This window comes from Armigeres subalbatus, unplaced genomic scaffold (assembly GCF_024139115.2).
Source record: "Armigeres subalbatus isolate Guangzhou_Male unplaced genomic scaffold, GZ_Asu_2 Contig63, whole genome shotgun sequence".
NCBI lineage: Eukaryota > Metazoa > Arthropoda > Insecta > Diptera > Culicidae > Armigeres > Armigeres subalbatus.
The window spans coordinates 1-14,020 of NW_026943402.1; the positions used below are offsets into that span (position 1 = coordinate 1).

General features: G+C 42.2%; 2 protein-coding genes across 2 annotated transcripts; both read left to right on the forward strand.

The window, feature by feature from the left end:
• Nucleotides 1–7,195: 7,195 nt before the first annotated feature.
• Nucleotides 7,196–10,033, forward strand: LOC134204499 (uncharacterized; the record flags this gene model as incomplete). The annotated part of the gene is made up of 2 exons (XM_062679315.1): nucleotides 7,196–7,711; nucleotides 9,349–10,033. Coding segments are annotated over 2 exons (1,023 nt in total), but the record flags the coding sequence as incomplete, so codon positions are not given.
• A 459-nt stretch (nucleotides 10,034–10,492) lies between these two features.
• Nucleotides 10,493–11,255, forward strand: LOC134204498 (loricrin-like). The gene is made up of 2 exons (XM_062679314.1): nucleotides 10,493–11,115; nucleotides 11,243–11,255. Exons 1-2 carry the CDS (start codon nucleotides 10,493–10,495, stop codon nucleotides 11,253–11,255), a joined length of 636 nt encoding a protein of 211 aa, XP_062535298.1.
• The last annotated feature ends 2,765 nt before the right edge of the window (nucleotides 11,256–14,020 follow it).

Below are 14,020 nucleotides of genomic sequence, written 5' to 3' on the forward strand. Positions count from 1 at the left end.
AATACTTTCAATGGAATGCGTTGTTGATTTTTCTGTCATTGTAACAAACATTTTTAAGTTTTATAATTTTATATCTTTCTGTGCCAGAATTATATAGCGAGAGCAAAAAACTCCATTTGAATTTGATCAACTGTTTTGCGGCATACCTTGCGATTAACTCGAAGATTTTCGAAAGAATGGTCGTTCGAAATTTCATTGACCGGATTTGTGTACATGTGCTCATTTTGATGTAGTTGCTTCAGTCTTTTTGAAGCGGATGGTAGTTTAATAGAACAGAAATATTTATATCCTAATACAATTATGTGTTCATGTTTCTGCGACCAGGATACTAGTCATACAAAAGCAGAACAAATTTATTATTTTAAGCTAGCAACTGAATTAGAAGCGGCATTGATTTTAGCCTAAAAATCGGGAAAATGTTCCCGGGGGTCCAACTTAAATATGTCGATGCTTTGCTGAACAAATGGTCATAGATGTGATAACGCAACAAAAAATATGTTTATAGAATTCATAATCAAAATTAAAAATTATGTAGGAAATATGTAAATGAAATAAAAACTGACTAAGTTGGAATTACTTTTCAAAATTTTCTGGGGGCCACAAGTAGGTCTGGAGGGCCAGGACCCCCGGCCCCCCTTATTTACGCCAATGGGGAGCCTTCACTTCGCTATCAATGACAACGGCTTTCTTCGTCTTCTTATTGGCATTGCATCCCTACACTGGGACAGAGCCGCCTCACAGCTTAGTGTTCGTTAAGCACTTCCACAGTTATTAACTGCTAGGTTTCTAAGCCAGGTTACCATTTTTGCATTCGTATATCATGAGACTAGTACGATTATACATTTATGCCCAGGGAAGTCGAATTTTCCAATCCGAAAATTACCTAGACCGGCACCGGGAATCGAACCCAGCCACCCTCACCATGGTCTTGCTTGGTAGCCGCGCGTCTTACCGCACGGCTATGGAGGGCCCTAACAACAACGGCCTACGGCTAGTAAATTTCGCTGCTGCCAGTAGCACCTACTCTGCACGAAAGAACATCCGAAAGCACACCTGGAGACACTTCTTCTTTTTCTTTGTTGGCATTACATCCCCACACTGGGACAGAGCCGCCTCGCAGCTTAGTGTTCATTAAGCACTTCCACAGTTATTAACTGCGAGTTTACTAAGCCAAGTTACCATTTCTGCATTCGTATATCATGAGGCTAACACGATGATACTTTTATGCCCAGGGAAGTCGAGACAATTTCCAATTCGAAAATTGTCTAGACCGGCACCGAGAATCGAACCCAGCCACCCTCAGCATGGTCTTGCTTTGTAGCCGCACATCTTACCGCACGGCTAAGGAGGTCCCCTGGAGACACCCAAATAGTGAAACTTGCAACCAGATGGACCATGTTCTGGTGGATGGGTGCCATTTTTCGGATGTTATCGATGTGCGGACATTCAGAACATTTACTCGGATCACTACCTCATTGTCAGTAAAATTCGATCACGGTTGTCAACTGTATCGAACGAAAAATCACAGCGAACGATGCGTTACAATATCCAGCGATTATCGGCGGAAGGAGTATCGGCTGAGTACCGCCAGAAGCTCGACGAACGGATAAGTGCAATCAACGTTAGCGACAACATAAACGATCTATGGGAGTTGATCCATGGAGCGGTGAGCACAACAGCACGAGAAGTGGTAGGCACTGCACAGAGGCGACCCAGGACGGGTTGGTTCGATGTGGAGTGTCAGAGAGTGACAGACGAGAAGAACGTTGCCAGAAGCCGGATATTGGTGTCGGGTACCCGATCGAATAGAGATCGGTACAAGGAAGCAAGAGCAGCCGAAAAACGAACCCACCGCAGGAAGAAGAAAGAATATGAAGAACAAGTGATTAGCGAGGCGCAGGAAAAAATGGAGCAGAAAGGTATTCGGAGGTTTTATGAGTCTGTCAATGGCGGAGACAGACAGCGCCATCTCCCGTCCTGTGCAACGACCAACGGCCTCATTTGCCCTCTCTTTAAGAAAGGGCACAGACTGGAGTGCGCCAATTACCGAGGAATAACCCTCCTTAATTCGGCGTACAAAATTATGTCCCGTATTCTGTTCAACAGATTGAGACCGCTTGAAGAGTCCTTCGTCGGCGAATACCAAGCAGGTTTTCGTGAGGGCCGATCAACGACGGATCAAATGTTCACCCTGAGACAAATCCTTGATAAATTCCGGGAGTACAACTTGCAGACACATCATTTGTTTTTTGACTTCAAGGCGGCGTACGATTCAGTGAAACGGAAATGGCAAATTATGCTTGAACATTATTTTCCGGCGAAACTGATACGGCTGATTCGTATAACGTTGGACGGATCGAAATCAAGTGTAAGGGTTGCGGATGAAATATCGACGTCATTTGTAATCTTGGATGGATTGAAGCAGGGTGATGCACTCTCGAAACTACAGTTCAATATAGCGCTCGAAGGGCGATTAGGAGAGCTGGTGCGCAAAGAAGTGGAACCATTATCAAAATATCGCATATGGTTCTGGGCTTTGCGAACGTTATCGATATTATCGGGATTGATCGACGTGCCGTGGAAAAGGCGTTTGTGCCTTTTAAGAGGGAGACAGCGAGGATTGGACTCACGATCAATGCCAGCAAAAGGAAGTACATAGTCGCTGGCAATCAACGTGGTTCATTAGTGGTGGTGGTAACGAAATGGTGTTGGATGGTGAAACATTTGAAGTGGTAGAAGAATTTGTGTATCTTGGAACATTGGTGACGTGCGATAATGATGTTTCCCGTGAGGTGAAAATTCGTATTGCAGCTGCAAATAGGGTTTATTACGGACTTCGTAACTAGCTTAAGTCCCGTAGTCTGCAAACGACAACAAAACTCGCGCTGTATACTACTCTGATTCTTCCGGTGGCTTTATACGGCCATGAAACATGGACGTTAAAGGAGGCTGATCAGAGAGCTTTCGGAGTGTTTGAGCGTAAGGTTCTGCTGAAAATACTCAGCGGTAAACAGGAGAACGGTATCTGGCGGCGTCGCATGAACCACGAATTGTACCAGGTGTATAAAGAGCTGGAATTATTAAGCTCATGCAACATGGCAGACTACGGTGGGCGGGTCACGTTGCACGTATGCCGGAAGAACGTCAAGTGAAGATAATTTGTTTTCAGAACCCGGAAGAAGCCGCAGGCTTGCCGGGCCTGACACCAAACCCCCTGAATTTCCGGTGGACCATGGTGCACAGTGTCACTTGGAGTTCCTCGCTGACCGCTCCTAACATGGAGACGCTCAGAATGATTTGTACCTCCGGAAAGAAACAAACCCTCTCTTCCCTGTCAGCATACGACCATAGCGCCCACCGGGGCTGGTTACGATCTTCCCTAAGGTTACTCAGATCCCGGCCAGCACCACGAGGAGGTAGGGATAGGAGTTGCTGGGTAATAGACTAAGGACCGCGAGATGGGGTCTATTTTATTTCTTCAGGTACGCGAAGTACCAATGGTACGCTTTACCCAGAATTTGCCGTGCCCATCTATCTTCACTATTGAAACAAACACCAGATGATCTTGGGCTTAACCTGACTCATCTTCTCTAACTATGTGATTTTCACCGAAGCTCTTAAGTTTCGCCAGAATCATCTCCTGGCTTTTTTTTGTTTCTATTTTTGCATGGACGTCAATACAGTCTATCATCCATTATTCATTTTTGGAACAATACCATCGAACAAACATAATCATTTATCGTTCTTCGTACACTTACAAAATAATACAAAACATACTTCAAACAATACATATTTATGATAAAACTTTTAAGACTATTACATTGACATATATTAACAGTCTACGAATCAATAGAATATCAATATAATAAAAAATTTCAAGTTGTTTTACATAACCGTGGATTTATTAATTTTTATTGAGATGAGAGTGACGTTTGGTGTACGTATGTACTAGTGTTCGAATCATCTTGTTAGCATTAGCATTGAGAAATTCGCACAAATTCGTAGGTGGTGCAAGCCTGGACTATTGTATGAGAGTACCATTACCTTCATCCGTTACCACAGATATTGATTTGGGACTAATCACTATCTCCTAGATGGAAGCAATGCACTCTCCAATAGTCAAGATCTGTCCTGGCCACGTCCTTGCGAATGCTGAGAAAGGGGAAGGATGGTTAGTTGAACACCTACTTAAGAAAGATGCAGAGAACTCTACGCACTCTCATAGGTGCCACGGGAGATTTTTTGGAATTGTTAGAGAGGAAGGTTATAACAGTAGGAATCGTTTCGGTAGAACGTGAAACACAGAAAGAACTAAGATAGAAATACAACGTAGGAAAGGGACGAGCCTGGAATTGAACCCACGACCTCCTGCTTATAATGCATAAGTGGTAGCCACTAGACCACCGAAGTCTTCTATTAGTGTTCATATCGTCTTGTGTACATATATTTTTGTTTTCCTTTTGCTCATAACCATATCTTGGCGCTTACCAGAAATCGTCCTACGTTGTTTCTTCGTTTTTCGCAATAAGCTTCAAATTTCCTCCCTCGCAGCTTCATCTTGTAAGACAACAGAAAGCATGTAATTAACAGCCACAACGACGAGGGCAGCTAGGCACGGGTAATGAGAGTAATGAGAGTAATGCACATTACACGGTCTTCAGCCATATACTCAATTTATTCTTCACGTTGGTCTTAAATCACTACCTAAGGATTGAACTTAACACTTTGGATGCAACTAATCTTTTATTTGATTGAACTTCTGCGCAGTGACGGAAATGTCATATCGATGTCATGGGACTAACTTGCTAATAACTTTTCTCACAAGTAATTTACAATTATTTTTTCCATATAAACATGTAGCTCTTAAAGGACCCGAAAATGTGTTCTAACAGGTAATTTCTCTAAATATGATATTGGTGGCGTGAGAGCCGAATTAGTATCAACTGACATTAATGTCATGACATTTCGTGACATTTTTTAAATTTCGCTCACATGGCTTATAATTTGTATTTAGAACGATGATCTGTTCGACAAAGTTCTAGGACCCTTTAAGTACTACATGTTAATCGAAAAATCCGAACTGTAAATGAATTTTGAAAAAAGTTATTAAGAAATTAGTAATAGCAATGCCATGACATTTTTTTGACATTTCCCATCACTGCTTCTGCGGGCTTGGTACACTTTCACTTGGCATGCAGGTAGGAAGGAGACCGACTGAATTCTGTTGTCAAACGACTATTACAGCTCGACCTATACATAATTTATGCTACGAACAAAATTGCCAGTTTGAACGGGTAAAAATCCCTAACCGTATGATTGCTGAATTGTTCGAATGGAGCGCGTTCACTGTATTATCACATGCAAGCGACGTCAACCGTCTATGTGGTGACCTAATGAATGTTGACCTACTGTTTTTTGCTCCAACACCATAAATTAATCTATTGTCACAATTATTATTGAAGAGCAAAAAAAATATGAAGGCTATCTAAGCTTCAAGTTGCCTTAGCATCGTATATTTCCTGTTATCGGCCATTTCATCTTATCGACTTGTGAGATAGGACCAAATGAAATTTCGTCTAGCTTTCAACACGCTTAGAATAAAATTAAGCTTCGATCCAATTGAGAATTATTTGGAATCTTACTCACTAGGTTATTTTAGATTAGCGTATAGCACAAAATGAAACAACTTACCAGAAACAAATACCTTCTTCCAATCTTGTCAGGATCATCATCTTAGGCTTTAACTCAGGTTCAATCAATTAACCACTTATCTAGCGCACTTATTTCATGGCTAGGATCGCCAATGTGATATTCCCGATGTTATCCAATGCAAGATATTATTAACATCAAGGGATGAATCCGTCTGTCATCTGCGAACTAGTTAGGCCTACCCTGCACGAGTCATGTTTACTATTTAGACCCTGTATTAGGGTGAAATTGAAAATTAGGTTCATGAATTATACTTTAGTTATTTATGCATTTTTTGCTTAACATTATTGTATCCAATACAAAAAGAAATATTTAGCACCTAACAACGACTATGTTTCGAAATTCCTCCAAATATTCATCTTTTCCGTCAAACTTTCAATAACTATAGAGTTTAACAAATGTGATTCCGCCATTGCAAAAAAAATTTATAGACAGACTTTCTTTGCTTACTTTTGTTTTCATTTTCATTTGTCATACATAAAGACAATAAAAAAGTGCGTATTAAAACAAATTAAAAAACCAGAAAATATGGAAAATATCAAGTTTAAACCAAGTTCAATTAGTATCTAAATAAATTAGTTGGAAGATGCGTGCCTAATTAAGTGAAACCCAACGGATTTCAACTATAAAAAAGAGTTTCCCGGAATTTCCTCCCACAGGTACTGTAGGTTTTCATATACAGTCGCCTCTCCACATATCCATATTGAAGGGACCATCAAGGTAAGGGGAGATCGAGGAATGGAAGGAAAATTAAGAAAAAATAATTTAAGCTCTTTTTTTAGTGGAATGTATTCAACTGTCTAAGACGAGTTTAGTACTCTCCATTTAATTCCACCAATTATTTTGATATCTTTGCAGATACGTATTTCGACCACAACTGGGTGGTCGTCTTCAGTGTCTCGTACTTGACTCGACTTAGTCGTCGATCCAAACAAGCAGGTGACAAAACAAACCCGCACACATCCAAGGCCCTTGGGGGTACGATAAACATGCCTCAATAACCCCAGATGCTGGTAAGCAAGCGCTTCCGAGGGTCCTACACCAATTGCATGAATCACAAAAACGTGTAACCGTTTAAACCAGCAGAATATGCGGCTACGTAGGATTACAAATCGGTTTGCTGAAATCATGGCAGAATCACGAGAAAAAAAATTACCGCTGGAGGGGAAGTGATTCTTCAGGTATTAATTATGTTTCCGATTTTTTCATTACATTGTATCAAAATATACACAGAAAAAAAAAGAAAAATTAACAGCGCGTAAAACTTGACATGCGAAAGTTTACGCTATTCTACGCTGAAATGGCCTTCTTCCTAACAAGATTGCTTACAACTTGTATGCAAAATTGACGATTCACGTCAAATATTGTATATCTTTAGGCAACACATCGTGTGGAAGTACGCTAGTATTGACGTTCCATTTATGTGCATGATTTTTAGCGTAAATTTCAGTAGATTTTTCTATCTGTGTATATTTGTATATTACAGAAATTCAGCTCGAGCTCTGAACTGCTAGAAGAAGTGAATAATATCCGACGTGGACTGCCATTCAGTGAGGCGGTGCGCTTATTTGGAACGACGCTTAACTTTTATTCTTCGAAAGCATATCGATTTGTCCGTAAGGCGTTCGACAATACTCTCTCTCATGAGAGAACAGTTGCAAGCTGGTACCGAACGGTAGACAGCGAACCTGGAATAACGGTCGAATCGTTAAACGTTTTGGAAGCTAAATCGAAAGAGATGACAGTCGGGCGTCAGCTATTAGTGAGTTTGACAATGGATGAAGTTGCTGCTAGGCAACTTGTTGAGTGGAATCCCCAAAAGAAGAAGTTTGATGAAGTTGTCGATTACGGTGCTTCGCTGTCGTTTTTAATAGAAGGTGACGACGTGGTCACAGCTAAAGAAGACGACTGGAAGATACCTGTTGCGTATTATCTTATAAGCGGACTCAAAACACACGATAAGAAGCAGATTGTAGAAAGCGTATTGATTGCTCTACAAGACGTAGGTGCTAAGGTTGTTAGGGTGTAACTTGAAGATTGATAAATCCGTACCTCTTGTAACACATTTTCAACATCCTACTGGTGACTAATAAGGCTTATAAGAAATGTGTTTTGTTCTCAGTCCGTTAAAAGCACCATGAATGGCGAGGCACGATGGGAGTTTATAAAGAAATTGAATGAATTTTAAAACTTGACTGGCATGAAATTGACACCTAAATTATCTGATAACCACGTAAATTTTCGAAATCAGAAAATGAAGGTGAAGTTAGCCACGCTCAGCAAAAGTGCTGCTGATGCTATAAAAGTATTAGAACAACACGATCCACAACAAAAATCCGAATCTATGACAAAAGGTCGAAAGACAAAAGGTCGAAAGGACAAAAGGTCGAAAGACAAAAGGTCGAAAAGACAAAAGGTCGAAAGGACAAAAGGTCGAAAAGACAAAACGTCGAAAGGGACAAAAGGTCGAAAGGACAAAAGGTCGAAAGGCACAAAAGGTCGAGAAGGACAAAAGGTCGAAAAGGACAAAAGGTCGAAAAGGACAAAAGGTCGAAAAGGACAAAAAGTCGAAAGGGACAAAAGGTCGAAAGGGACAAAAGGTCGATCAAGAACAAGTTGATAACAAGTTGGGTGTTCCGAAAGAATTTATGAAATGCATTTAACTTCAAGTAGAAATAACAGACTCATCACATCATTCAAAGTTGAAGAATGAGCAATTTTCAAAGAAGGAGTAATTACTATGAAACAATATTATGAATATCTACATAGTTCTGTTAGAGATATAAAGATTGTTGATTTAGGGAATGAAAAAAACTTGTATTGCGCGAGACAGAGTTGTCCTATACAGTTGGCAAAAAAAGTTGCTCTTTTATTTTAAACTATGTTTAGCAATTAAATAAAATTCATTCAATGAGTGCAAATAATAGATGAAAATCTAGGTTTTCTGAATGTCGCTTCGATCTGTCAAAAGGCGCACGCATCGAAAATACACCGGCGTGTAATATACACCGGTGTATTTGATATGCGGCGTGCACCATTATGACAGATCGAAGTGACATTTAGAAAACTCAACATCCATCTATACTCACTGAATGAATTTTATTTATTTGTTGAAAATTGTGAAAAATAAAAGAGCAGAGTTTTTGTTAACTGTGTAGGGCAACTCTGGTGCTAGATTGACTCTCTCCGTTTCAGTTCCTTGTCCATTTCGACCTTTTGATCTTATTGATCTTTAGTTTCTTTCGACCTTTTGTCCCGTTCGACGTTCTGTCCGTTTCGACGTTTTGTCCTTTCGACCTTTTGTCCCTTTCGACCTTTTGTCCTTTTCGACCATTTGTCCCTTCGACCTTTTGTCTTTCGACGTTTTGTCTTTCGACCTTTTGTCCTTTCGACCTTTTGTCTTTCGACCTTTTGTCCCTAACCCCAAAAATCCACTGAAATTTACGCTACCAATCATGCACTCAAATGGAACGCCATTATTAGCGTAATTCCACACGGGATATAGCCTAAATGTATACAATATTTGACATGATGCATCTATATTGCATGCAAGTTAAAAGCAATATTGTTAGGAAGAGGACCATTTCAGCGAAGAATAGTGTAAATATCCGCATGACAAATTTACGCGCTGTTTAACAGAAGGGCGATTACAGTGTAGCGGTCAAACACTACACGACAGCCATCCAGCGCAATCCGGAGGATGCAAAGTTGTACAGCAATCGAGCGGCTTGTTACACGAAATTAGCTGCTTTTGATCTTGGTCTTAAAGATTGCGACACGTGCTGTAGATTGGACGAAACCTTCATCAAGGGCTGGATTCGCAAGGGAAAAATTCTGCAAGTCATGCAGAAATCATCGGAAGCTCAGACTGCCTACCAGAAAGCGCTGGAAATTGATCCCAACAATGCCGAAGCACTGGAAGGATACCGGGCGTGCACAATGGCTGTGCATTCGGATCCGAAGGAAGTCTGGAAGAAGGCCATGAACGATCCGGAGGTACAGCAAATCCTCAAGGATCCAGCGATGCGAATCATCCTCGAGCAGATGCAGAATGACCCGAAGGCGGTTCAAGAGCATCTCAAGAACCCTCAGGTGGCATCGAAGATTCAGAAGCTGCTCGAGTCGGGCATCATCCAAATCTATTAAAGGCGAGAGCATGCATAACGATGGGTTTCCGTAAGCAAGTGTGTTCAAAACAAGGTGTTAGGTAAAATAAAAATCCGGCAGGGTCAGCTAGCGCCAGTCGTCTGAATCTGCTCAAAGCAATTGGATTTGTTTTCATCATATTTTTATCGAATTACCTACATCATTTTTTTAATGGCCCCACGTTGGGCGCCAATTTGTAGCCTCTCGGCTGCTCCGACGGGATAAATTTTATGGGAATTTATGCTGAGCACTGGGTCGTCTTATTCTATAGTATCGTTGCACTCCAACATGCACTCACTCCAGCGGGAGCCTCAAATTTTTGACAACTTACCGTTAGGGGTTGGGAACACCTAATTTCTACCATCAAGGAATATCTTATCCGCGGTAAACGACAACTCTTACAGCGGACTCGACAAAGTGGAAATTGCAGTACAAAAGGGATTAGGTGAACTTAAAGAAACCTTAAGGAATGCGTCTGTTCAAATAATTTAGCCTAATGCATCATTTTACATGCTTGTTTTATTTGCCCATATTAGGGCTAATGAGAGAAACGGTTTTAAAGGGTGTACATACGCTTTCTTTGGAGACTGGTTGACTCGTTGGCTAGCATTGTTGATTGGCTGGATTCGTTTGGAGGATGGGCGATGAATGTAGTGAGGCCGAATCGAACGGCGGATTGCCGCACTATAGTGGCGATGGATGTAGCAAGGCCGGTTCGAACGGCGGAGTGCCGCACTGCGGTGGCGATGGACGAAGCGAGGCCGATTCGAACGGCGGAGTGCCGCTCTGCGGTGGCGATGGGCGTCGGAAGGCCGATTTCAACGGCGGAGTGCCGCCCTGCGGTGGCGATGGACGGAGCGAGGCCGATTCGAACGGCGGAGTGCCGCTCTGCGGTGGCGATGGGCGTCGGAAGGCCGATTTCAACGGCGGAGTGCCGCCCTGCGGTGGCGATGGACGGAGCGAGGCCGATTCGAACGGCGGAGTGCCGCTCTGCGGTGGCGATGGACGGAGCGAGGCCGATTCGAACGGCGGAGTGCCGCCCTGCGGTGGCGATGGACGGAGCGAGGCCGATTCGAACGGCGGAGTGCCGCTCTGCGGTGGCGATGGACGGAGCGAGGCCGATTCGAACGGCGGAGTGCCGCTCTGCGGTGGCGATGGGCGTCGGAAGGCCGATTTCAACGGCGGAGTGCCGCCCTGCGGTGGAGATGGACGGAGCGAGGCCAATTCGAACGGCGGAGTGCCGCTCTGCGGTGGCGATGGGCGTCGGAAAGCCGATTTGAACGGCGGAGTGCCGCCCTGCGGTGGTGATGAACGCAGCAAGGCCGAATCGAACGGCAGAGTGGATGTCAGGAATGCTCAACTCCTATATGCACGTTTTATTTCTAAGTCCACGTTTTTAGGAAGATGGCGCTCGTCTTCGCCGAAGTCGATTCCAAAATGGCCGCCGAGGTGGCTTTCTGTACCCACGGCGTTCCGTGTTGCCCCCTTTTGACTCTCGAATCGGGCTCTAGGGACCGCTGCGGAGAAAAGATGTCCCTCGCACGAGGGTTGTAAAAGAAAAGGCCCGATTTGGACCTAATCAGGTCATTAGTACACCACTTTCCGTTTTTCTCTCACCGTACACCCTTTTTTTTATAATTACCTTTTCTCTATTATTTATTCTATTCCGTGCTTTACTACACGGTCGATTGAAGCTTATCCTTTTTACACTAGCACTACGTTAATGTTCTCTCGATCTACGAGTACTGCCCTGGAACAAGACGCAATTTAAGGCACCTTAACTTCACCACGTGAATATATTTTAAAAAAATAGCTGCATGCACACGACTTTATTCTTTGGTAGTCACTTGTCGAATGATCCGAGTGATTGCCGATCTCTTACCTAGGTTTCATTTCCTTTCGGTATTAATTAAGAGAACCCGAAATTTACCCTTCGACGGTTCGTCAATGTTGGCAACCATTCCGCGTTGATCATAAAATTGACCACCAGGGCACGGAATGGGTGCCTGCTCAAACCGCTGAAAAGGTATCGTACATTTGGTTTTCTGTAACGGGTAGTATTGAAGAAGTCGTTTGTCTCGAGCATGGTGCGCTACAATCGGATGTACGTCGCCAGTAAGGTTGTAACGTCGAATTTTTTTTTTTTTTTTTTTTTTAGGGTGGGGTAAAGGAATTAGAGGCTCACTGGCGACGTGGAATAATGAGAAGGATGCTTGTGGAGGAGCCAACAAGCAACATATTGGGACCAACGGTTACATACTTTGTATTATTTGTACTGTGCAGCTTTCTCGGAATCGAACGCAACGATTGAACTTGTAAGTTGGATCAAAAATATATTTGACGTTTTAAACAGTAAGGATTGTCAGGCCAGCAAATTCAAACAACCATTATGCAAAGAAAATTTTGAATAAATAAATGCAACATTAACATATGCAGAGACATAGGTACATTAGGTCACTAAAGCTAATGTCAAATCAACCAATTCTACAGTCTCAATCGAAAACTGGTTTTCTAGGCTTCCTAATAAATATACAAAGTTTTCGCAATATGTTCAAAGAACTAGTTGTAGAAAAAGATGCGAGGATGCGAGGATTGTTTGATAATCATCAAATTTCAAGATTCGATTTTTTTTTTTGCAAAAGCTTCATGAAGTTGTTAATCCAGCCAGTTAAGTTTGTTGGACAAGGAGAAAACTAATTTTAGCATTGGTAAACATTATGATCTACTGTTAAATACTGCTATTAACAAACTTGCACTTGCGTTCGAAAGGTATTTGTTGGAGAATCACATTCATCACAATTACATTCTATTACATATACTTCACCGAAATAGGACTCGATCGCAGGGCAGTATCAGGGCCCCACTGATGAGATAAACGGCGATAATAAGCTTACCAATTTACTTCACTAAGACAAATTACATAATTGCGGTTAGAGACATGGGTAGGATGATGGCGTTGATGATAAGGTAATACTTGATGGGGATGGAGCTGCCGAAGAAATTGTTTACCTCAGAACGCTTGTGATATTTCTTGAGAATTGAAAAGACTGCTGTGGTTAAAGTATTTTACGGTTTAGGTCCTCCAACATGCACGAGGAATTTAGGTTGGCTCTGTTTTCCCTCGGTGGCCCTTAACGGACATGAAGCATGGGTGGTAGACTGTAAGCTTTCAAGATTTCGAGTGAATGGTGCTACGTTTATTATTCGGAAGAAAACTAGAACACGAGCTGCATTAAGTGTACAAGGGAATATTTTGAATCATATAAAACACGACAGACTTCAGTGGGCTGGTCACTTAGTACAATTTTATTAAATATCGACACGAAACTGGTCAATATCGGCCTGTTGAAAGAAAAATAGCGAAAACAGTGTTCAATGAAAAGCTACAAATACGCCGGTCGCACATGGTGGATCCACGTAGCGCTTTTTAAAGTGTGTGAGCGCCACTTCTTCGAAGGGCAGCATATGCACACACATACGAGTGCTTTATTCCATTTGATGCTGGGTACCTTGCGTGGACGCGACGAGCACGCAGTTTAAAAACCACTACGTGGACATCGGCCTTAAACGTTCCGGGAAACTGAACACAAGACCAATGATTATCGAGCTCAACAATACGCCCGGCGTAGATGGCCAAATGTGTACCACTAATTTGTATCTCGACAGACACGAATTTCATCTTTTTGCGCGTAATTGTCTTTTGAAACCTTGCAGTCGATATAAGCATGAACTACACTGCCTGTAACCGCATAGTTGTCCCATCTTTGCTGGCTTTCCTATTCATTTGGAAAAGTTATGCGATTACAGGCAGTACAATGTTTATAAATACATACAATTTATGACCTTCCTCAGAAATAACACCTGCGCTCATCAAACTGTAGAAAGTGGATAATGGGCTGGACATATTGTAGAAATGTTATGCGAACAGTTTTAGAGCATCGTATACCAAGTATTCGTGCATCTTTATTTGATATTATTATTGCACTATAACATCAAGTTCAGCAAAACTATCAAGTTTAGTTATAACATCTTCTTCTTCTTCTTCTTATTGGCATTACATCCCCACACTGGGACAGAGCCGCCTCGCAGCTTAGTGTTCATTAAGCACTTCCACAGTTATTAACTGCGAGGTTTCTAAGCCAGGTTACCATTTTTGCATTCGTAT